The sequence below is a fragment of the Vulpes vulpes genome, chromosome 1, assembly GCF_048418805.1.
Source record: "Vulpes vulpes isolate BD-2025 chromosome 1, VulVul3, whole genome shotgun sequence".
NCBI classification, from domain to species: domain Eukaryota; kingdom Metazoa; phylum Chordata; class Mammalia; order Carnivora; family Canidae; genus Vulpes; species Vulpes vulpes.
The window spans coordinates 34,391,461-34,418,355 of record NC_132780.1 but is presented as its reverse complement, the minus strand read 5'-3'; the positions used below and the strand labels follow the sequence as shown (position 1 = coordinate 34,418,355).

Here is a 26,895-nt window from a genome sequence, read left to right as displayed (position 1 = left end):
TGAAATTAATCCCCAAACAGCTCTCCTTAGGAGGTTACCCAAAGATGTATAAGGGAGTAATGTAAGAAAAACAAATTATGTATGAAAACATTAATATAACAAACCCCATGGAATTCAGGAATAGCTTTATCCAATGCAGAAAAGTATCTCGACAAATCCCAGATGACAGCCACATATGTGGCTTTGAAAACAATCCATTTAGATGGAAGGAGGGGGAGGGGCAAGGCTCTAAAACTCAAGAGAATGCCTAATCATTTTTTTCTTTTTAAGGAAATGCTAAAGCAAATTTTTTTTTTTTTAAAGGTAAATTAGGGCAGTCTCGGTGGCTCTGCGGTTTAGTGGCGCCTTCAGCCCAGGGTGTGATCCTGGAGACCCGGGATCAAGTCCCATGTCAGGCTCCCTTCATGGAGTCTGCTTCTCCCTCTACCTGTGTCTCTGCCTCTGTCTTTCTCTGTGTCTCTCATGAATACATAAATAAAATCTTTAAAAAAAATGTTTTTAAGTAAATTAAAACATTTGAAGAAAGCTATCAATGAAAGGAAATCAGATCATAATGCACTACCTGGCTCTGCTGTGAACAAGTTACATACACTGCTGTAATAATACTTAATATTTCTAGCTTTTAGAATTAACCCATAAACAGATCATATAAAATTTGAAATGGTTCTCAAAAAAATGCTTTCAGCCTTGAAAATATAAAAGTGAGTACAAATTAGAGGTCTCAGAACGTCTGAAGTATTTTTAGCTTACAAAGTGTGCATTCTAGCAATACCGACACTGTTTTGATGGTCCATAGGAAAGAAAAGCAAAGATGAAATTGGACAGGTTTCAAGAGACAAAAGCTAATGGAAGGGTTTTTTTGTTTTTAAAGATTTTACTTATTTATTCAGGAGAGATGGGGGCAGGGGGAGGGGGCTGGGTAGAGACAGAGAGAGAAGCAAGCTCCTCCAAGGAGCCCAATGTTGGACTCAATCCTAAGACTCCAGGACCATGCCCTGGGCCAAAGGCAGGCGCTCAACTGCTGAACCACCCAGGGGGTCCCATGATAGAAGATTCTGAAGACAAATGAAGAGCTTAAATCTGATCTGATAAATAACAGTGAGTGACTTTGTGAAGAAAATAAAGAAAAGCATTTTTAGAGAATTAAATCAACTATCATAATCTGACACAGCAATGGTTAGCCAGTGCCAAAGCATGGTATATGCTACCTATAGGTGATTAAAGGTGTAACTTGGAAAAACCAAGCTGAGCTTCCTCAACAAAGGGATTTGAGCTGCTAAAGACATGGTACCACGGGAAGAAGAAAGCCCATCAACAGAAATAGATCTCCATTTTATAAACACCTCTTCACTCTAAGTTTCATAAACTTACTCTTTCTCTCCTTCTCTAGGCTTTCCTTCTCTCCTCGCTTATCAATCACCTCGCCTTCACATAATGCCTTTTCATCTTGAACTCGTCTCAAATCATTTGTAATGGCATCGATCTGGGGCTGAAGATTCTCACAGTTTTCTGCAGTCTTCAGTTCATTCTGCAAATCTTCTATCATCTTCCTGGTGTTACTTATCCTCCTTTGCCGATCGTGTTCTTCATTCTGTTTTACCGTTAATGCCTGCTGAAGTTCCTCAATCTGATAAAACAAAGATAGAATGGTATGGAGATTGTTTTTTCTGTTTTGTAAGGCTTTTATAGTTAGTACAGTATCTAAAATACAAACAACCTAAGAACATGGGTGTTTCCCCTCACTAAAAGGTATTGTGCTGTGATTATAGTGTTACTCCTATCAGAACACTTGTTACCTTTGTTTTATTTGTTCATAATATATCCTAAGTACCGAACACAGTGCTTAGCATATAATTAGCACTTATAAAATATTTGCTCGACAAACAAAATGTGTATAAAGCCAATTCGCAGATTTCTCAATACTGACAGTAAGTACATTTATACTATACACCAGAAGACCACAATTAAAATAGCATTTACATGGTAGAGATGACAAAGATTACATACATCACTCCTGAGAGAGTGAGAAAGCGAAAGAACACGAGCAGGGGGAAGACAGAAGCAGGTTCCCCGCTGAGCAGAAAGCCTGATATGGGGCTCAATCCCAGAACCCTGAAATCATGAGCTGAACTGAAGGCAGACACTTAACTGATTAAGTCATCCAGGTGCCCATCAAAACTATTAACAAAATTATTCACTAATACTTGAAATTAATATTTTAAGATTTTAATCCTCTATCTGTATGTTTAGATATGTTGACATTTTCAAAGTAAATTATTTTTAAAAAACCAAGATTATAGAGGTCAGTGGATTTTTACCAAGATCATACAAGGTCTACCTAAGAATTAAGACTTAAAGACACACATGCATACACATGCAAAAATACACATGTATACAACCCTATTTTTTTTACAAAAATAGAATTCTGTAATGGTCCTATCTACTCCCTTTCTCCCTCCCCATTATAAAAGTAGGAACAAATTCATCACAGAAAACATGAAAAATACAAACTTTTAATAAAAATCTATACTGCCCTTAAACATTTATATTTTCATACCTACTTATATCTTTCCATATAGAACGTACATGTTTTACTAAATGGCATCACTAAATATGTATTAAGAGCAGTTTCTCATCTCTCCCATGTTGCAGGCAAAACAAAATTTTGTTATCTATGTAATGTCAAGTAGATGTAACACATTTTGTCCCATTCCTTACTGTTGGACATTTGGGTTGCTATCAATTTTTCCTTTCTAAAAATTTAACTTTGTGTCAAGAAAATGAACTGAAATATCCAAAATCCCCTCTCCTATACCAAACATACAAATGACAGAAATATTTTTAAAATTAAGGTATGTATCTGTGGCTGAAAATTAACAATGTTCAATGGACCTAAAAGAAGGAAGGAGATAAGATGCCACAGCATCCAACCAGGAAACCCTGAAGTCCAAGGCAATGAGAATAAAAAGGTGTAGAATTAAGAATCACCAAACACATGAGGAAGTCTAGCTCCATGAAAAAAGGACAAGAAATTCAGGAAACAAAGCCTGTGCACTCCCAGCAAAACAGAGACCCACCAAGCTACCAAATCTCACTGGGCTACTGACAACTGGGAAGCAGCCCAATGGTCCCTGTCCTTATAGGTTAAGTTTTTCTGAATTCTAATTCATGTGCAGCTCTCATCCAAGAAACTTCCATGACTAATCCCATTTTACTCAGGTTTTAGCTCAAACACTGTAGGTCCAAACTCCTAGATAATCCATCATCTTCAATTTCCATGAGTGTTCTCTCTCATTCTGACACTTAGCTGTTACTGAAAGACACTTCTCCCTAAAGTCTTCTCACGGTGACTTCCTGCCACAATCCTTCAAATAGCTTCAGAACCAAGGGGTGGGGAGGAAGTTAAACTCATTAATCCCTACTTTACTATTTCCTCTATTAACTGAGCCCCCACTTAATTTTCCTTGAAGACCATGGTATAAGGCTTTACCTCTGTTGCTGTGCTAATAACTACATCCCTCAAAATCCTTCCTCACTCTATTCATTGATGATTTTAGCCTGCCACTCATTGTTCTACTCTCCATCATGATGCCCATCATTCTGGGGCTTCAACATATGTCCAGAAAAATCAATCTAATAACTCTTTGGCCTCTGAGCTCCTGGACTACTTCAACCATCTTTTCCTAAACCCCTCCTCAGCTACCTTCTCCTACTGTTATACTTCAGATCACATAAAACACCAAAAATCATATACCTGAAAACCATTTCTATAATCCTATTCTTTCAGTCTCCTTTACTTCCATTTTACTGTGGTATTCAAATTATTCTTGGACTCCAGAGGGTCCTGCAATCCAGTGATTCCACTATCTTTTCACAATCCATCATCCCTCTTCATTTCTTTTTTTTTTCTTTTTAACCTGCTGAAATTCTATACCCCAGCACAAGACTCTGGACCCTCCTCCATTCCTATGTCACATCAGCCAGGAAAGAAAGCAGTCTTTATTAAATCTAACTATATACCTCCTATGTATCTGTATCCAAGCAGCTGAACTAATTGAAGAAACTCTACAAAAACACTTCTTAACTTTGAATTTATGGCCACAAAAACTTAAATAGGAACTCAAAAACTACCAGACAAACCTCTTATATTCTCTACCAAATGTGTGCTCATTCTAAAATGAGTTCACATCTTGGCCTCCTCCTTTCCTCAATCCTTTATTATTACAGGCCCTCTACTCAGCTAATCACTTTGCCTCACACTTCATTAATAGCATAAAATCAGTACTATGATCAAAGGACTTACTCTTCCTGCTTTAAAAGCCATCACCCTTGTCTCCATCTGTACTCACTCCATTTTATCTTGTATAATGTAGGAGAGTCCTTTTAGTGACCTAAATCTAACCAAGGCTACTCCAAGCAGTGTTTCTCTAATCACTAACAGTGAGGGCCATTTTTAAAAAATTCCGAGCCACTCAAAAGTCAACTTTTATCAATCACAATAAATTACTAACAACCATTTTGGAAAATAGCTTGTCAATCCTTCAGAAGTGAAATGTACACCTATGATATTCTACTCCTAGGAAATTATCAAAGAAAAATGAAAGCACATATATATACAAAAACTTATACAAGAACACTCGTAGCAGCTTTACTGGGAATAGCCCCAAACCAGAAACAACCTTAATGTCCATCAATAGGTAAGCAGAAAAACTGTGGTCTCAAAGGAAAAAATACATTAAATAAAAATACAACATATCAAACTTCATGGACATAGCTAAAGCAGTGATGAAAAGATGTACTTTACAGCATTAAATACATACACAATGAGAAAATGGCTCCAATCAATAATCAGATTCCACCACAAGAACCCAGAAAAAGAGAAAAATAAACCCACATCAAGCAGAAAAAAGGAAATAAAGATATGAGCAGACATTAATAAAGCTAAAAAGGGAAAAACAGAAAATCTATGAAACAAAGAGCTGGTTCTTTGAAAAAAGCAAAAAAAAATTAAGCCTCTAGAAAGAGTTGCCCCCCCCCCAACCCAAAAAATAAAAGAGAAGACACAAAGTACCAATATCAGGAATCAAAAGGGATATCATTGTATCACTACAGACAACAAAAGGATAGTAAGAAACTTTATGCATACAATTTGACAACTTAGACTCAAAGGACCAATTCCTCAAAAAACATTATCCCAACTCAATAAATATGATACAGATTATCTGAATAGCTCTCTATAAAATTCATAATTTTAAAACTGCTCAAAAAAAAAAACATTTTTAAAACTGCTCAAAGAAGAAATCTCAAATACCCAGTGTCATTTGAGAATTATTTGGAATACTTCAAGAAAAATTAACATCAATTCTACGCTATCTCTTCCAAAACAAAAAAATTTTGAAGAGGGAATACTTACCAATTCTTTTTATAAAGCTAGTTGGTATTCTGAAACCAGAAAGACAGTACAGAAACAAAACTACAGAACAATATCCCTCACAAATATATATAGGCATGAAAAATTCTTTTGACTATTAACAGAATCCAATGATATAAAAAAAATCAGTCAAGGTAATGCAACATATTAATATGCTAAAGATGAACACAGACACTATCATATCTATAGATGCAAAAAAAGAAAAAAAGAACTTAACAAAATCCAACAATCAATGACACTCTCAGAAACACAGGAATAGAGTGAAACCTCCCAAACTTGATTTAAAAAAATATATACAAAACCTACAGCTAACAACATACTCAACTGCTTTCCTCCTAAGACCAGGAACAAGATAAGAATGTCCACTGTTGCCATTCTTATCCAACATGGTGCTGGAAATTATAGCTAGTACAGCAAGGCGAGAAAGGAAATAAAAGGCATTCAAATCGGAAAAGAAAAAATAAAGCTGTCCTCATTTGTAGATGACATGCTTGCCTATGCAGAAAATCCCAAGGTCTCTGCTTCTTAGAGAGAGGGGGGAAAGCAGGAATACTTAGGTGTAATCTCGCAAAAACACGGAGGACATGTGTGCTGGAAACTACCAAATGCTCACCGAAGAAATAAGATGTAAATATATGGAGACATACCATGTTCAAAGATTGGAAGACTCAATGCAGTAAAGATTTCAATTCTCCCCAAATACACATTTAATGCAATTCCTATTAAAATATCAGAAACATTTTTCTATAGATAAAGAAAATATTTGATGTCATCAAGAAGGGCAAGATCAAACTCTGAAAATCCTCTCTTCCATAAAAGCAATGAAAACACAAATTATCAAAATTAACCTTTTGGGAACTCTGGAATTTAATCAATGGCTTCTAATAATCTGGAGACTATTCAAGAAAAATGTCAATCTAGGTAAAAACAGCAAGCTTTGTGGGATTTTGAACATACCCCATTTCGTTCCTCATTTCCAGGGCAGCCCTGAAAATCAACAGCCCACAATCACACTGAAATCAGCAACCTACTGACCAATGGAGAAGTCAGAACGTTAGAAAGGTTTCTAGTTCTTATTCTAAGAAAACTGCTATTCTGTGATCTGCTTGCTGGAAATACTTACAAGGCTTATCTTTATTTGTTAAGACTCTACAGCTTGTAGCCTTTTCCCTGAAGGCATTTGTCAAAAACAATCAGTGGCAAGTATTTAAAACCACAGCTGTTTCATGAGAATAACAGTTGTGGAGAACAATAAGCTAACCAAAAAAATTTTTAAAGCTGGAGAATGAGATACCTGTAGGAGACCTGGGAAGCTCCTGGGAATCTAGAAGCCTACATGTATGAGTAGACAGTGTACCTGCCTAGGACTGTACACATGCTCAAGACTGGAAGGACCCTGAAGCAATCACAGAGGCTCTGTGCTCACAAAGAATGTTTCACCTTGTGCAAATAGGAAATGAAACCCAAAAGACAGCTGTAAACTAGCACTGATTATTAATCAAAGTTTGTAACAATTCAGAGACCACTTACTGAACCTTGGTACACAGTAAAAACACTACCCTGTGTGAAGGTGTGACCCAACATGCATAAAGATATCCTCAACAAAGACGGGAGATGTCCTCATTGTAGTCATTTAAAGAACTATCTGACCAGTATGCTAACTAAGCAGAGACTTCAGTAGTCACATACAACAAAAAAATACAAATTTCAAACAATTGGTTAGGAAAGTAACTACACAAAAAGCCTGGGGAGGGAAGGACAACCAATTTCAAAATTGCCACATCATGCTACTTACATGGCCACTTTCAACAAAAATTATAACACATTCAACAAAAACAAAGTATGGGTCATACACTGGGGGAAAAAAAGCCAATAAAAAATATCCCTGAGGAAGCTCAGAAATAGACTTACAAAGTAGAGACTTTAAAATAGCTATTTTAAAAATGTTCAACTAAAGAAAACCATGTCTAAAGAACTAAAAGAAAGGAAGAGAGAACAATGTCTCTTTGAACAGAGAATATCAACAGAGGAAGAAATTATAAAAAAGAGCCAACTAGAAATATGGAGTTGAAACATACAATAACCAAAATAAAAGATTCACTAGTGAGGCTAAACAGATTTGAACGCAGAACAAAGGAAACTTGAATATTGGTTACTTGAGATTATCCAGTCTAATGAAAGGGGGGAAAAAATGAACAAAATGTGTATCCAAATATATCACTGTATATAAAACTATACAGAATAGGAGTCTCAGGGGAAGAGATAAGAGGCAGAATCAATATCTGAGAAAATTAATAACCCCAAACTTCCCAACTTTGATCTAAAATATTAATCTGCACATCCCAGAAGCTAAATAACTTTCCAATAGGACAAATTTAAGGAGAGTCATGTTGAAAAACATCATAGTTAACTGTTGAAAGCAAGAAAAAAAACTTATCACATACAAAGGACCCCCAACAAGATAAAAGCTGACTCCTCATCAGAAACCAAGGAGGCAGGATTCCAAGGTGGCTCAGTGGTTTAGCACCTGCCTTCGGCCCAGGGTGTGATCCTGGAGCCCTGGGATCAAGTACCACATCAGGCTCCCTGCATGGAGCCTGCTTCTGCTTCTCCCTCTGCCTTTCTCTTCCTCTCTCTCATGAATAAATAAAATCTTAAAAAAAAAAAAAAGAAAAAGAAAAAGAAACCAAGGAGGTTAGAAGGCAGTGGAATGTCATATTCAAAATGCTGGGAAGAAAAGAAAAAAATTCCCTATCGAGTAAAACTGTCCTTCGATAACTAAAGACATTGCCAGAGAAACAAGAACTAGAAAATTCATCATTAGCAGACCTACCCTACAAGAAATCCTAAAGTAAGTCTTCTTTCATGCCAAAATGAAAGGATGCTAGGCAATAACTTGAAATCTATATAAAGAAAAAAAAGCATATAAAGCATATAAAGAGCATCAGTAAAGGTAGCTACAGAGTTAATAAAAAAAAATCGTAAAATCTCTTTATATCTTTTTTTCTTTTATCAGATTTAAAAGACAACTGTTATGTTATTAATTAAAAAAAAAAAAAAAAAACATGTATTTTCTTAGTCCCTAGTTCTTGGCTTGGAGTTCTTAAAACCCTTGGGATTTCCTGAGTGACAGGAGCATCTTTTGAAATTCATACCAAGCACAGACCACTTTTGACCATGCCTGATTTTGTGCTAGTAAGATGACTCTTGGAAGGGCCCCTAGATAGCTTCAGAATGAATGGAGTCTGGTTGCCAGAAGAATCAACACATGATTAGAGGGCTAGAGCTTTCAGCACCACTCCCTGACCTCAAGGAGAGGAAAAGAACTGGAGACTGAGTTCATTTACCAATGGCCAATAATTTAATCAGCCATGCCTACATAATGAATCTTCAATAAAAAAAATTCTAAATGATAAAGTCCTGGAGCTTCTGGCTTGATGAAGAGGTCAATATCCTGGAAGGGTGATGCACCTAGAAGAGGGAATGAAAGCTCTGAACACTACCCCCTTACCTCATCTTATGCATCTCTTCCATTTGGGTGTTAATGAGTTGCATCCTTTATAATAAACTGGCAATTCTCAAGTATTATATTTTCCTGAGTCCTGCAAATCATTGTAGCAAATATCAAACCTGAAGAGGGGCTATGGGAACCCCTGAATTTGTAGCCAAGCATGCAGAAGTGAGAGGATCAGATCCCACACCAGGCAATCCAGGCAGTGAGGGCCTGCACTGGGAAGATGAATCCCGGTAACATGGCCCTTGACAAATCAGCAAGACTTAAATCTGCAAGAGCCAGATGGCAATAAGAAACTCCGTAGCTGCCCTTAAAGAACAAAAAATTAACTGCACAAGACATGGCATAGAAGCAGCAGTCTGAAAAGCACCTGGGGTATAAGGGAAGGGATTTATTGACTAATCTTAGAATGTGTGAATAATGGGCAGGGATCTTCAGGAGACTTCTCCAGGAACCAAGGTGCTGGCAGATGCCACTTCTCTTCTACTCCACCAGCTTAGCCAGATACTTGCAGAAGCCAGAGCTAATGTCCCACCCCCACCCCATGTATATCCTGCTAGCATTAGGTGCTCCACCCAAGCATTCCCCTGAGGACCTACTCATCCAAACCACTGTTCCTGGCACACCACACCCTGTATGAAGCCCCAGAAGGAACCAGTACCACTTCAAAATGACTCCTGCCCTGGGAGCTGGGAGGGGGGGGGAAGATAACCTCACACACTGGCACACCTATAGTTCAGCAGCCCAGACTCTTGGCGGCTGTGCAGGGAGCAAGCTATGCCCTTTGAGAGGATAACTGCAGACTCCTAGACAGATGGCCAGCCCTGCCCACTAGCAAGCCTGAAGCAACCTCAAACAGGCCTCTCAACAGCAGAGACCACACCCTGCCTAGTGCACCCACAGCACCTATTTTGGTCATTGCAGTCGGCTAAGCTGAAGGCAACAGTGGCTCAGCCACAAGAGCAGGACATATGCAGCCCACACAGGACACCCCTGGAGACCAGAGAGGGCAAGCACTACCGGATACCACAGAATCTCTTCCACAAAAGACCACGACTTTCATAACTAGATGTAGCTGATCGACACAGAAACAAACATAGAGTCAGACAAAATGAGAGGATAATATGTCCCAAATGAAAGAACAATACAAAAATCACAGAAAAGAGCTAAATGAAATGGAAGTAAGCAATATACCTAATAAAGATTCAAATAGAGAAATTGGGACTTCATAAAAGCATAGATGATCTCAATGAAAACTTCAGCAGAGATAGAAAATATAAGAATCAGAGCAGAAGAATTTAATAACAGAAATAAATATACTAAGGGAATCAACAGGAGATTAGAGGATACAGAAGATCTGGAAGATAGGGTAATGGAGAGCAATCAAGCAGAATATCAAAAAGAAAAATATATAAAAAAACAAGAACAGGTTAAGGGAACTCTGCGACATCATCAAGCATAACATTCACATTATGGGGATTCCAGAAAAGGAAGAGAGAGAAGAGGCAGAAAACTTAAAAAAAAAAAGAAAAAAAAAAAAAGAAAAGAAAAGAAAAAGAAAAAGAAAAAGAAAAAGAAAAAGAAAAAGAAAAAAGAAAAAAAAAAACTAGCTGAAAAATGTCCTAATATGGGGAAGGAAACAGACATCCAAGTCTATAAGGCACAGAGAGAGCCTCTAACAAGATGAACCCAAGGACCATACCAAGGTACATAATTTATTTTTATGAGGAGAATTTTTAAAGGAGCAAAAGACAACAGTTATACACTAAAAGAAACTCCATAAGGCTATCAGCTGATTTTTCAGCAAAAACTTTGCAGGCCTAAAGGGAGTGTCACTGATAGATTCAAAGTGCTGAAAAGACAAGACCCACAACCAAGAATACTCTAGCCAACAAGGTAAATCATTTAGAATACAAGACAAAGTGTTTCCCAGGCAAACAAGTTAAATGAGTTCATCACTAAATTTAAAGGAGGTTCTTTAAGTGCAAAGACGAAGCCATAACTAGAAGGAAATTATGAAAGGAAAAAAAAGCTCAAAGGTAAAAGTAACCAGGTATTAAAGGTAGATCAGTCACTTATAAAAGCCAGTTTTTAAAACACAGAAGTAGTAAAATAAATTATACCTACAAAATTTAGTCAAGGGATACACAAAAAGATACAAAGTACGACATCACATACATAAAATGTGGAGGGGGAAGTATAAATGTAGTACTTATTTTAGGATGTGTTCAAACTTAAGCAACTTAATAGAGATTTGCTCCACACATAAGATGTTATATATGAGCCCAGTGGCAACCACAAATCAAAAACCTAAAATAGATAAAAAATAATGCAGAAAGGAATACAGGCATAACACTAAAATCTTTCAACCGCTGGGTAAGAGAGCAAGAGAAGAAAAAAATGAAGAACTACAAAAAAGAACCAGAAAACAAAATGGCAATAAGTACACATCAATAATTACTTCAAATGTAAATGGATTAAATGTTCTAATCAAAAGACTTAGAATGATTAAATGGATTAAAAACCAAAAACAAACCAAGACCCATATATATGATGACTTCAAGAGACTCACCTCAGACCTCAAGATACACAGACTGAAGTGAAGGAATCCTAAAGGATATTCCATGCAATGAAGCAGGAAAACAAAACAAAACAAAAAAACCCAAAAAGAATAGCAATAGATATACAAGACAAAATAAACAACACAATAGACTGAAGCTAGAGACAAAGAAGAGCACTACATGATGATAAAGAGATCAGTCCAACAAGATATATCAACTGTAAATATGGATGTGCCCGACAAAGGAGCACCTAAATTCATAAAGTAAGTATTAACAGACAAAATAAGAACTTGACAATAAAATAATAGAAGACTTTAACACCTCACTTACATCAATGGATAGATCACTCAGACCAAAAGAAAAAAAAAGTTCAAAAAACAGTGGTCTGGATCATTTACAAATGGATCTAACAAACATACACAAAATATTACATCCCCTGGGACGCCTGGGTAGCTCAGTGGTTGAGCGTCTGCCTTCGGCTCAGGGCGTGATCCCAGGGTCTGGGGATCAAGTCCCACATCGGGCTCCCCGCAGGGAGCCTGCTTCTCCCTCTGCCTATGTCTCTGCCACTCTCCCTGTGCCTCTCACAAATAAATACATAGAATCTTAAAAAAAAAAAAAAAAAAATTACATCCCAAAAACAGAAGACACATTCTTCTCAAGTGCACATGGAATATCCTCCAGAATAGATCACATCAGGCCACAAAAGAGGTCTCAACAAGTTTACGAAGACTGAAATCATATCAAGCACCTTCTCTGACCACAATGATATAAAATGATATAAAATTTTCATAAATGAAAATGAAAACACAATGGGCCAAAATCTCTGGAACACAGTAAAAGCAGTTCTAAGAGGGAATTTTATAGAAATACTGGTCTATCCCCACAAATGAAAATCTCAAACCTAACCTTACACTCATAGGAGCTGGAAAAGGAGCAAAGCAAGCCCAAAACTTGCTAAAGGAAGGAAATAATAAAGATTAAAACATAAATAAATGAAATATAGACTGAAAGAAAAAGATAAAAGAAATCAAGAGCTGTTTCTTTGAAAAGATAAACAAAACTGATAAACCTTTAGCCAAACTCAAAGAAAAAAAGGGAGAGGACTCAAATAAATACAATCCAAAATGAAGGAAAAGAAGTAACTGATATTATAGAAATACAAGAGAAAATACTATGAAAAATTATCATCCAACAAATTGGGCAACCTAGGAAAAAATGGATAAATTCCTAGAAAATAGCATCTCCCAAAACTGAATTAGGAAGAAACAAAAAACATAAACAGACCAAATACTAGTGATAAAATTGAATCACTACTCAAAAATCTCCCAACAGGTCCAAGTCCCTGCTCCCCTGTGTCGGGTATACTTGGACCCAAGCTTGAGCATTGGTGTCGGCTCCTTGGTGGTTTCTCCGATTCGCAATCTTGGGCACGACACTTGACAGTATGCTTCTATGATCTCTTCTTTGTTGTATTTTTTTTTATTGAATTAGGTTGCAAGTGACTATTATGGTTCTCTACTTGATTTTAGTGCTTTGTCCCAATTAAGTCTGCCTTGCCTTTTTTTTTTTTTTTTTTTTTTTTTTGAGTATAAGCATCATTCTAATATCCTTTTCTATCATATTGCTTGGCTCAATTTTGGGTAGAGAGAAACTACTTGTTGCTTGGGTCATTGTACTTAGAAGCACTAACAACAACAAAAAAGTCATGTGTATTTGTTTCTTTCTTTGTAAACATGAGATTGCTACTGTTGGGGAAATTACAGACTAGAAAGTTTATACTTGAATGAGAATGCAGAGGAAAATCATAATGATCTCTCAGAGAAAACAACATATAATAAAAATTTCATTTAAACTACACACACACACGGGGCTTCTGGGTGGTTCAGTGGTTGAGCATCTGCCTTCAGCTCAGGTCGTGATTCTGGGTTCCTGGGACTGACTCCTATATTGGGCTCCCCACAGGGAGCCTGCTTATCCCCTTGCCTATATCTGTCTCTCATGAACAAAATCTTTAAAAAAAATAATAATAAAGCACTCACACACACGAGTTTTATATGTAATTTTAAGGGATTCATTATCATCTTGAGGCCCATGCATGATTTTTTATTGGGCCTTGGGTCTCAGAATATAAACAATAGGAATCTGGATTGGACAGACTGCTGTCTCTGACTTGCTAAATGAATATACGCTTACATGGTTTTGTACGTATGAGTGAATTTCTCTTGAAAGACACAGAGGTAGACTTGGGCAAAAGAAAAAAATATTCCCTGTTCTTGGTAAGATGATGCACCATCATGAAGTTTTCAGTATTCCCTAAATTATAATTTTAATTCAAGTCAATAAAAATACCAGCAAATAGTTTATGGATTTGACAAAAAAAAAAAAAAAAAAAATTCTCCCAGCAAACAAGTCCAGGGCCAGATAGCTTCACAGTAATTGTACTAGACATTTAAAGAAAAGGTAATGTCTATTCTTCTCAAACTATTCCAAAAATTGAAACAGAAAATTTCCAAATTCTACAAGACCAGCAATTACAGTAATACCAAAACCAGACAAAAAGACTACCAAAAAACAAAAAAACTACAGGTAAGTATCTGAGGAATATAGATATAAAATCCTCAACAAAGTATTAATCCAAATTCAAGAGTACATTAAAAGGATCATTCACCATGACCAAGTGCAAGTTATTCCAGGGATGCAAGAATGGTTCAATACTCACAATCAACAGGATACATCATATTAACAAGAAGGATAAAAATCCTATCACCATCTCAATACATGCAGAAAAAGCATGTGACAAAATACAACAACCATTCATGTTTAGAGAGAAACACATCTCAACATAATAAAGGCTATATATGAAAATCTCACATCTAACATCTACTCAATGCACTGAAAGCTTTTCCTCTAAGATCAAGAATAAGAAAGACATTCACTATCACCACTTTTATTCAACATAATACTGAAAATCCTCACTGCAGCAATCAGACATGAAAAATAAATAAAAGACAGCCAAACTGGTAAAAGTAGTAAAATTGTCACTATTTGCAGATGGTATGCAATATATGAAAAGCCCTAAAGTCTCCACCAAAAAACTGTTAGAATAAGTGAATTCAGTAAAGTTGCAGAATACAAAATGGATCTAAACAAATCTGTCGCATTTCTACACACTAATAATAAAGTAGCAAAAAAGAGGAATTAAGAAAGCAATGCCATCTATAACTGCACCCTAAAATATAAAATACCTAGGAATAAATTTAACCAAGGAGGTAAAAGCCTTATACTCTGAAAACTACAAGCCATCAATGGAAGAAACCAAAAGTGATATAAACAAATGGGAAGATATACCATCCTCATGGAAGAATATCATTAAAATGTTTATACTATCCCAGTCTAAGATTCAATGCAATCCTTATCAAAATACCAAGAGCATTTTTCACAAAACTAGGATAATCCCAAAATGTGTACAGAAACACACAAGTTAATGAATCATCAAAGAAATTTTGAGAAAGAAAAACAGTGGAGGTATATCAATCCCAGATTTCAGGATATACTCCAAAGCAATAATAATCAAATCAGTATAGTACCAGTCAAAAAATAGGTACATAGATCATTGGAACAGTACAGAGAGCCTGGAAATTAAACCCACACCTATATAGTCAATCTACAACAAAGGAAGCAAGAATATACAAAAAGAAAAAGAATCTTTTCAATAAATGTTGAAAAAACTCAATAGCTACATGCTAAAGAATGAAACTGGACCAGTTTCTATTTCTCCAGCTTAAAATGCACAAAGATAAACTAAAAATGGATTAAAGACCTAAATGTGAGACATAACTCCTACGAGGTAACATAAGCAGTTATGTCTTTGACATTGCCCTTACCAACATATTTATGGCTGTCTCTTCAGCCAAGAGACTAAAGGAAAAAAATAAACTATTGGGCCAACTGGTATACCAAATACAACTACTGGTACACCAACATCAAGTTTTTGCACAGTGAAGGAAGCTGTCAACAAACAAAACAGCAACCTGGTAAATAAAAGAAGATATTTGCAAGTGATAGATAAGAGGTTAATACCCAAAATATATAAAGATCTTATGCAACTCAACACCAAACAAAAGCAAACAAAAAACCCAACATCATTAAAACACAGGCAGAAAATCTAAATAGACATTTTCCCAAAGCAGACATACAGACAGCCAACAGACATAAAAAGATGCTCAGGGTGCCAGGGTGGCTCAGTTGGTTAAGTGTCCAACCCTTGATTTCAGCTCAGGTCATGATCTCAGAGTCAGGAGATCAAGGCCCGCATCAGGCTCCATGCTCAGCACCACATCTGCTGGAGATTCTCTCCCTCTGCCCCCATGTAGATACACATACCTACATAAATACATATATACATGGACTCTTAAGTAAAAAAACAAAGTGGTGGTTGCCAGAGGGAAGGTGGATGGGGGATGGGTTAAATAAAGGGGATTATGAGATCAAAAACTTCCAGTTATAAAATAAACCACAGAAATGAGAAGTACAACATAAGGAAAACAGTCAATAATACTGGAATAACAGTGTGTAATACATGGTGACTATACTTATCATAGTAAGCAATGAATAATGCACAGAATTGAGTCAATGTCATATACCTGAAACTAACATAATGTTGTATGTTAATATTTACTTCAATAAAAAAAGAAAGCCCATGATCCACAAGAAACATTTTAGATTCAAAGACACAAATAGGTTTAAAGTAAAGAATGGAACTTTATAGAGTCAAACAGAACTCGTTTCCACTCTCCTAAGAATCCTCATTTTCAGTAAAAGGTACCACTAATCCATCCAATTGTGAAGTCAAAAGATTAGATGGGATCCTCAATTCTTCCACAATTCCATCTATCTACTCCCCGAGCAAATTTTGTGGTTCAGTTTTCTAAACTTGCCTGTCCACGACTATCATATGAGGAGAAGCAAGCCTTCTCACTTGCCTTGCCTACTTCAGTGGCCTTATAATGGAACTCTCTACTTTTTTGTCCCATACAATTCACTCTCCGTAAGGCAATCCTGAGTGCTTTTAAAACATATGAAGTACTATTTCTCCAGCTTAAAAACTTCAAAAGCTTTCTCTGTCATTGCATTTAGAATCAAATTCAATTTCCTTTCTTTTTTAAGGATCTAATATGGTCTATGCCTAGCTCTCATATCTGCTGCTTTTTAGGAATATAAGACCTCATGGGACACAGAGGAAAGATAGTCAAAGTGTTGGAAAAAAAACAATTTAGAGTTTATAATTTAAGATTCAGCCATATTAACATTCCACAATGAATGCAAAAAACTTATTTTCCAACATACAAGAACTCAGAAAGTTCATCACGCAAAGAGTGTCTCTGAAACATCCTTGCAAAATATCCAGCAAGAAAAAAAAAGTCTACCTCCTAAAGGCAGAAATAAGATAAAACAAGTCATATGATTAAAAAAAAAAAAAAAAGAAAAAAAACAATAGGGCATCCCCGGTGACTCAGCGGTTTAGCGCTGCCTTCGGCCCCGGGTGTGATCCTGGAGACCAGGGATCGAGTCCCAGGTCAGGTTCCCTGCATGGAGCCTGCTTCTCTCTCTGCCTGTGTCTCTGCCTCTCTCTCTCTGTGTCTGTCATGAATAAATAAAATCTTTACAAAAAAAATAATAAAACAAATTAAGTCTAAATAAGCACAGACTGTAAAAAATAACATTTTAAATAACTGGTAAGTATCATTTCTGAGGGTACAGACATGGAATAGAAAAAGAGAAAGTATCTTAACTAAACAGAAGAATAAAAATGCTGACTTTTTAATTTTTTAAAGATTTTTATTTATTCATGAGACACACAAAGAGAGGCAGAGACACAGGCAGAGGGAGAAGTAGGCTCCCCACAGGGAATCCAATGTGGGACTCGATCCCAGGATCGTGGGGTCACACCCTGAGCTAAAGGCAGACACTCAACCACTGAGCCACCCAGCCAACCCCAAAATGCTAACTTTTAAAAAATATGTTATTTAAAACTTTAAAAGTAGTCAGGAGAATAGGTTTAGAATATATAACTCCATGGGAGAAAAATGGAATAAAAAAAAAAAATCTAGGGATCCCTGGGTGGCGCAGCGGTTTGGCGCCTGCCTTTGGCCCAGGGCGCGATCCTGGAGACCCGGGATCGAATCCCACGTCGGGCTCCCAGTGCATGGAGCCTGCTTCTCCCTCTGCCTGTGTCTCTGCCTCTCTCTCTCTCTCTCTCTCTGTGTGTGACTATCATTAAAAAAAAAAAAAAAAAATCTATCAATACCAACAGAAAGGAGAAAGTGGAGCAGGCAGGAGAAATCCAACAAAAAGCATAGTGAGTAGAAACCAACCATAAATGGACTGGTGAAACTCCCTGGATGACAAAGTGTCATAATACCACAATGAGGAAAACTGCAGAACAAAACCCAGTACATACTACTCACAGCAGAAAAAAATTAATCAAAACATGATGCAGAAATAATAAAACAATATAGCTTTAAAACCTAGAAAACGAAACCTAATATAATCATTAGGAAAAATAGACAATTCTATATTCATAGAAGAGGGTATTTCACTTTAAAAATGGATAAAAATGTACATAGGGCATTGACATAAGTATAGTAAACCTGTTGTAACACATATATATTTATACATATAAATAGACTGAATACATTCTTTTTGAATATATACAGAACATGTACAAAACCAAATATAAAAGTCCAAAAAGATCTCAAAATATCTAGAAGTCATAAAGCCCATGTTTATTAACCATATAGGAACAGAATTAGAACTCTACATTAAGGTTTTAAAATTCCATATCCATAGAAATTAAAATAGTAAGAACTTCTATATAAGCTTAAATGAATGAAAATGTTAAATTGAAAATATGAAATCTGAAGTAGAAAAGCAATAAAAGCACTTAACCACATATATGAGATGTAGCCAAATGATAACCAAAAAATTATTTATGCCCTAAAATGTATTTATTAAAAGTTAGGGATATGTAGGTGACTCAGTGGTTTAGTGTCTGCCTCCGGCTCAGGGCGTGAACCTAACTTAATCCCGGGATTAAGTCCGGCATCAGGCTCCCCTTGAGAAGCCTGCTTCTCCCTCTGCCTGTGTCTCTGCCACTGCTCATAAATAAGTATTTTTTTTTTAAGTTAATAAAAGTTAAAAGTGAAATAATTTATAAAGTGACAAGCCCTGGTAAATACACCAAGAACAAAATAGAAAATACTGGTCCAAGTAGTATTAAAGTACTTAAAAAGTCAGCATCACATACTGAAAAACCAGTTAAGGATGAAATAAAAATAAAATTTTAGGCCAATCTCATATGGTGCAAAAAACTGTAAATACAAGATCTTCCAGCTGAATCCAGCAATGTACCTGTAATATCAGGTACGATTTGCAACAGAAACAAAGATGATTCAAATTTACACAACTTAGCAATCCGTATTCATCCCTGTTTAGGATTTTAAAAAGGAAATCTTTATGTCTTTTCCCTCCTAAACTCCAACAAAGTATTAGAAATGGAGTACAAAGCTTCACTCCCATAGGGACAGAAGGAACAAGGGAGGAGACAGCAAGAGCATTCAAAAGAGGAAAGATAGCAGAAGGACCACTGATAATAGTACCCTATTGGAGGAGCCACAGTGTGAAAGGTGATGAGGAGAAAAAGGAAAGAAAGGAGGACTCTTTCAAAACAAAAGAACAATTCTGGAGCCTCTCAACAACCAGGAGATATCAAGGAGAAAAGAACTCATACACAACAGGACTGCCCCCTCCCTGCCTCCCGCCCAGTGCCCCGCACCCCTCCACACAGATGCCCTAAGCACTTCACACTGATGGCTGAGCCTCTGCCATGAGAATCTGAGGTTTATCCTGGAGAAATTAAATCAGAGGTGCCTGGAATCTGAAGATAAGGCTACAGAAAAATGGGTGGGGCTGAAAAACCAGAAGATAAACATAATGCTTCAACCACTGGGAATGTTTCAAGTTATGCGTCTATCCCAAAGACAGGTAAGTCAAACTCAGGTATCTGAACGGTTCTGAAGAACAAAACTCTCTCTACACATGGTTGAGCCCACTTTCCTGCATAGTCATCTTAAAACAATTCTGCCATCAAGCCCCAACCTGCACAAAGAATTTGTTACCAGCTTTTTAATGTCCAACTCTTAACATCAACAGAATAGATCTCTTAAAATTTAATTTCTGAGATAACTAAATCCAATTTTACCATGAGTCCATTAAAAACCTACAGCCACTCAGTTACAAAGATCACAGTGCTATCTAGGAGTTGTGAGAATTCTTCCTCATTACCGTCTGTGCAACTGCTCTACTTCTGAATCTTAGTAGCCCTCACAGACCAAGGAGGGAATGAGGAGGACCTTAGACACTTTCCAAACAAAAGGTTGTCCCATAATTCAGGCCTGAACACAAAAGTAAGGTGAAATTAGCACAATAAAAATTTCAATACAAAAATCTTACCTGTTTATCTTTCCTTTCTATAATATCTTGCTTTTGTTTACATTTTTGAGAGGTCTCCTTAATATCTGTTGCCTAGAAGATCGAACCACAAGGAGGGGAATTTAGTTAAAATCTCAAGCAAGCCAATTATGTGGCCCCACCCATCCAAATTAATTTAATTCACAATGCTTTTTCATTTCTTTCAAACATTTCTTTCAAATTCATGTTAACACCAAAAATCTATAAAAGGTTATTCAATGATATTTAAAAATAGCCATAGGGCAGCCCCAGTGGCTCAGCGGTTTAGCGCTGCTTTCAGCCCAAGGTGTGATCCTGGAGACCCAGGATCGAATCCCACGTTGGGCTCCCTGCATGGAGTCTGCTTCTCCCTCTGCCTGTCTCTCTGCCTCTCTCTGTGTGTGTCTTTCATCAATAAATAAATAAAATCTTTATTTTTTACTTACTTTTATTTTTTTTAATAAATAAAAAGTCATAGCAATATGCACATGTTTATCTCTGCATTTATTAACTCATGATTTTCATCTGATCCTAAAAGCAATCCTACCAGGATAGTAGGGTCCATAGTTTAAACTGTCCTCAAAAATCTTGGTACTCCAAAATCTCCCTAAAGTTAAAAGGCACAACCATAAAAATTTTTGAGTTAAAATTTTTTTTCAAAAGATTTATTTTTTTCATGAGAGACACAAGAGAGAGGCAAAGACATAGAGAAGCAGGCTCCCTACAGGGAACTTGATATGGGACTCGATCCCAGTACCCCGGGATCACGACCTGAGCTGAAGGCAGATGCTCAACCACTGAGCCACCCAACTCAGGAGTCCCTGAGTTTAAAATGTTTAAATATATTTTTTAATAAATGGAATTTTCCATATGCCATTATACCATTTATTCTAAGAAACACCAAGTTTTCTATGATAAATTCACAAAAGATGTTCAATGTTTCTACGAATACTACTCTGAGTCTTCTTGTCATTAAAACAATCACATTTCCATTTTCTCTTTTGTAGGCTGGAGTTTCCACAAAGGAGCTACCCACCAGCAGTGACAGTACCCTGAAAAGCCCTGCAGTGGTAGAATCAAGCTTAAAAAGGAACAAAAGCTTCAAGCAAATCCACAAAATAACAGTAGATCTACAAAATAGTTATTGTACTTGCTCAAATACAGAAGATCCAAAACCGAGCTGGGAAAATACCTTCTCTTTGATTCGAGCCTCCAAAGTGTGCCGCTGCCTCTCAATTTCTTCAATTCGACGTGTCATGGGGATCTGCCCTTCCTTCAGTTTTCTCACCTCTTCCTTCACTCGGTCACGAGCTAGTTTTACTTCTTCATACTCCTGACGAACGTTTTCATATTCCTTGCAATTAATTCAAGAAATAAAAGTTAATGCAGTAGTAGGTGGAACTAATAACCCATACGCTAAAATCAAGGTGCAAACAGAAACCAAATCTATGAAAAGACTGGGCATCCTTTTGGCAAGTCTACTCATGTGAAATCTGCTGCCTGAAATAACTTCAGTAGCAGTGAATACCAACACTGATTTACTAAGAAGCTCAACACTCCCTGAGTATTTACCTCTATTATTGGGCTGGACCCTCACTTCCATCCCTTCCTGGTTCTGAAGCTTGTATACGAATTGCTACTAGTCTCTCTAGTCTCTCAATGAAGAAGGGAGAGCAGAAGGTATAAATAAACTCAGTTACAAAAAAAATAAAATAAAATAAAAAAACTCAGTTATGAAAAGTAAAAATGAACAAAGGAAAAACAGATCAAAGGAAAACAAAAATGCGAGTAAAAATGTCTGTCATGTTACAGGAATTAGTAAATATTTGCTAAAAAAGAAAAGTAAGTGGAGTGCCCAGAGAGCATATAGTTAAGAATGTATGGGCTGAAGAAAAGAAAGATTACAGAGTAAATTTAAAAAATGGGGGAAAAAAAAAAAGATTGAAATCAATCTCAGAAATAAAAGGATAAACAAAAAGACTTAAAGGAAAAACAAAGTAGGTTTAAAAGTAATAACGGGCAAATATAGTCAAAACAAGCTGAAGAAAGCAAAAAGTTTAATATTGGAATTATGGGACAGGATAGGGTGAAGGGGTGAGGAAGAAATGCCATAAATACAGCTACATATTTTTCGAATCAATTAACAATTACCTCCATCCTAACCCTGGAACAAACATCTTAAAACTTCCCGATTTTATTCCACCTGTCATAAAGAAATGCACTGAGGGAACAGACTCTTTAGCCCAAACTGTGGTCATACATAATAACTGTACAGCACAGTGATTAAAAGACATTAGCCTCAATAAACTTAAGAAGCATGAGTAAAGAAGTAGTCCTCAGCCTTCCGCTCCACCTGTACCTGAAGTTATTGGTGGCATAGGCCAAGAAAATTCTCTGTAACTTGAGGGCACTCAAAGATTTCATTTTTATGTGCGAACATTTTTAGATCGCTAATGTCTTACATAATCTGTTGAGGACTCAAATCTGGGAGATTAGGAACACAATCAACTTATCTGTTACACAATAGTAACAGTACACAGCTCTATCATAACACAAATTTTATTATAGTATATAAGGCAAAAATACCGAATTTGAATACAGAGCAATTATTGCCTTCTTTATGGCTTGTCTGCTAGTTAAAGCATCACTATTCTTGCCTCTAATAATTAAGACTTACCACCCATGGCCTTTTAGCTTCAAGCATCTCAATCAAATCTAAATGTCGCTTACGTTCATAGAACCTCTCCACATCTTGTTTGTATCTTTCATTTCTCTGAATCATTTTCTCTAGATATTCAGTTTTCTCTTTGCACGAGGTCTAAAACAAATATTTAACAATCAGTTTAACTGAAGACAAGAGGTCAAATCCTTTAATGATTAAAAAATGTACAATGCTAGCAAAATTTCACCATAAAGAACTTCACAGGAGTTCTTAAGGACTGCATAAAACTAACATGCATATCTGAGCTCTGATCTAGGCTCTGCAATTTATTCATTGTGTGACTGTGAGCAAGACCCCCCATACCTCTGAGCCCAGTCTCTTCCTGCCTCAAGAGAAGACATGTATCTGCCCTACTCACCTGGAGGGTAGAAGAAATGTACCTATTCTAAATGCAAGTTCACCGAAAGCTGTAATGTGACATACAAATGAATAGTTTTATTATGATTCGTATGTCCTGAATGTTCATGACTTAGGGACTTAAAAAGGAGAGGGCAGCTAAAATTTAGCCCTTAGACCACGAGGTACCAATTGCAAAGACGTACTCAGAACCTAGTAGGATAATGTGTTTGTGTTCCTTCAGAGGATGGTAGTAATTTCAGAGTATTTCAGAGTACAGTGGTCCCGTCACCTTATTTGTGGGGAAAGTAATCCAAAACCACAGATATAATGCCATTACACAGATGTAATGCCTGAAACCACAGATAGTACCAAACTCTCTATGATAAAGCTTAATTTATAAATCAGACACAATGAGACTAGCAAAAAACAAAACAATTATAATAAACTGTCATAAGTGTTATGCAAATGCAATCGTTCTCAAAATACATCATCCTACTGTTGTCACCCTTCTTCTTGTGGTGATGTGAAAGGGAAGAATGCCACGTGATAAGATGAAGTGAGGCACCGTGATATAACATCAGACTACTGTTGACCTGGTGACGATACGTCAGGAAGATTATCTGCTTCTGGACCGTGGATGACCATGGGCAATTGAAATGGCAGGTAAATGAAAATGTGAATAAGGGGGAGGACTACTGTATCTGACTGTTCCATGGAGGCAAAGGTAAAACAACTGCCAGAGTATCTAAAGCATGATAAAATAACTACTCCTTTGGTCACAGACTCTGAAAAAGTATAATAAATATTAAATTATAGTAATATGCATATTATTAAGTATGAACAGTTATAATTTAAGAGAAACCATTTGTTTATAACAGATCTTATTACGAAAATTTACTGAATTTATTTTAGTGGTTGACACATGGAAAATGCTTCATTAAACCAAACACCCTTTTAAGTGATAGGCCATAAATGGACATTTTAATGTTTATTAAAGGCGAAAATAAAAACACTGCAACTAAACACAAAGCTCTCTTACAAAGTCTACCCTCCTGCAACTGAAAAAAATATGAGAACTGGTTCAAGAGACACTACATCAAAAGCTACAAGATAACTGCTATACTACTACAAAGCCTTGTACCATCCTGGCACATGGCAGGTGTTTAAGAAACACTGAATAAATAAAGGAATAATACTGAAACTTCCTGCGAAAAATAAATACTTTAAAATATTATTGATTCCTTAGAAATTCAATCAATGACATGTTACTTGATGAAATGGTAGTCAGATTTTTCAAATCAATTTCTCACTTTGTTACCTAGTTTAATTAATGTCAGCAATACAACCCTAGGTGGGAAAAAAAAAAAATCACAAATAGATGAAGTCACCCGATGAATCAAAGCTACTCTTACACTACCACATTGTAAAAGAAAGGAATCAGTGAGGGACAATAAAAATGAGTTGTCTCTTTATAAATACCTCTAGTTGTTTTTCTTTCTCCCTGAAGTTTTTGAGTTCACAATGGTATCTGTGCATTTCTGGAGGACCAATAGACTTCTCAGTAGCTTCAAGGAGTTCAATTTTACTCAGTTTAGCAAATTCTCCAACTTTATCCTAGAGCATAAAACTTAAATATCAGCAACTATTATCATTTTTCTTAAAAATTTGTTTAGACAGAGACAGAGAGGGAGGAGAGAAACTTAAGTCTTAGCTAAGTGCTCAGCAAAGAGACCGACACAGAGCTCAACTTCACAATCCTGAGGATCATGACCTGAGCCAAAACCAAGAGTCGGACACTTAACTGACTGAGCCTCGCAAGTGCCCCACAACTATTATCACTTATAAATATCTTCAAAACCTATTTTCACTCAGTGATCACACTTGTTAAGATGAAACTCATTTAAAAGAAAAAAACTCCTGTAAGATGTGCTAATAGAAACTCTGTCCTTCATATTTTACTCTTTAAAATGGTAAAGATAAACTTAGGGTATGAACTGTCATCTTTCTGAGAACTTTTAAAAAATTTCTATGTCAACATTTCTAGGGTGAAGTGTTTACATACATATAACAGATAGCTTGTGAATAAAATCAGTTCACTGGATTGAATGATCATTATCTACCACACATTAGCTAGAATGTTAGAAGTTAAGAGAAAGGACATTTTTAAACATCTAGTTCTGAAGCTATCAGACAGCTAACAATGCTTCCAAATTTAAAATTTTTATTTAATTTGGACATACGTAATCAAGTCATTGTTTCTGAATTGAAAAAAATGAACTATACTGCAGTCACTAGACAGCACTCAAAAACAAATGTAACATTTAAAGTGCGTTTTCAGGATACTTTTACTAAACAAACTTAAAATATAACAAAGTTTTAGAAGACACACCTATAGATTTAGGAGTTTCAGTATATCAAGCATTTTATTACAAAAAACACGATTAAGAAGTTGTTTATTAACAAAATTTTAAGGGCATACAAATTGTAGACCATGGCCATCCAAGCTACTCTACTCTACTTAAAAACAATACAACTTTATTTCCTTTACAATATTCTGTAGACTTTTTATTAATTAATTGAAATCTTCCAAATTACTATAAGATTATAATATGAGATGAGATGCTCTATTTACAAAGAACTGTTAGAAAGTACTAACATTATAAGGCTTACTTTAAATAGCTTCCTTTACAATACCCCTTGAAAAGTATTTACATTGTCCTACAGCATGAAGAGGAATTTTCCCATCTGTACATTTCATTCTCTCATACCTGAGGTAGAAATTGGCAAAGATTGCCCACTTGAATGTTTAAGGCTGCAACTTGCTCTTCTACTACTTTCTGGGTTGTAGATTTTTTGTTGATGAACCAAGATGACTGATTTTTTGCCACATCAATCTCACGGGTGATTATAAGGTTTCCAGAAGTTCTAAATCTGGTTAAAAAATAATTTTTAAAAATCTTTATATTCAAAGTACACATATTTTAGAAATACAATTTCCAAAATTCTCTTACAACAAAGTTTGCCAGACAGTATTATTATAATTTTTATTCTTTTTGATATTTTGGCCCCTCCAAAGAAGGAAACCTTGATATTTCATTGGTAATGATACATAACTGACCACATGGAAGTTACCACTTATTTAACATCACAATTAAACTGTTAAAATAAAGCAAAACCAATACTAATTTCCAAACACTGACAGAGGATTTACATATCTGGAGTTATTTATCCTTTAATTATTATTCTCCAATCACATGCGTTGACTGCAATTCAAAATGGTTTGGTATATTAAAGCATATAAAATTAAATGCTGAAACTTCCTCTACTTGGAAAATACATGAATGGAAACCAATTCTTGCATAAGCAGTTCCAGACATCATAACTAGCTTGGTCATACAGGTGGCCCATGCCTTCCTTGTCTTGTACTCCACTCTGAACTCAGAGAGGACTAAAACATACAGCCTTAAGGGAACATTAAGCAATACAGAATCCGAAAGAAGGGTATTTACTTATTTCTTGCTTTTAGAAGTACTACTGCTCCACACCTCCCATCCATCTTCTTCACTGGGAATCAGCAGCATGTGGTAGAAAGATAAATTATTGGTATTCAATGGCTAATGACAATGATAATCTATAAATGTTGTGTATATAGACTATAACGTAATCAGTACACTCCAAACATTAAGATTTTAGAACTTAAAGTATTTTTCATTTCCAGAATGACTAATGAACTACCCTTTTTGATCTTCTTGCTGGAAACTACAAATAATGAAATACTGAAATATGTTCATAAATACATTTATGAGTTAACATGAAA

At 36.1% G+C, this 26,895-nt stretch overlaps 1 protein-coding gene across 3 annotated transcripts in view; it reads right to left on the bottom strand.

Annotated features, from left to right (window-relative positions):
- SMC5 (structural maintenance of chromosomes 5) overlaps nt 1–26,895 on the bottom strand; it is an 86,888-nt gene that overhangs the window by 41,216 nt on the left and 18,777 nt on the right. For 2 of the 3 annotated variants that reach the window (XM_026001562.2, XM_026001563.2), the window contains exons 4-9: nt 25,847–26,009; nt 24,558–24,692; nt 22,695–22,835; nt 21,210–21,371; nt 20,021–20,092; nt 1,372–1,627 (exon numbers count right to left, since the gene is read on the bottom strand). In XM_026001562.2, coding sequence (XP_025857347.2) covers nt 1,372–1,627; nt 20,021–20,092; nt 21,210–21,371; nt 22,695–22,835; nt 24,558–24,692; nt 25,847–26,009 — 929 coding nt within the window. Of the gene's footprint in view, nt 1–1,371; nt 1,628–20,020; nt 20,093–21,209; nt 21,372–22,694; nt 22,836–24,557; nt 24,693–25,846; nt 26,010–26,587; nt 26,643–26,895 lie in introns of all 3 variants that reach the window. The other variant, XM_072762407.1, reaches the window with a different exon arrangement.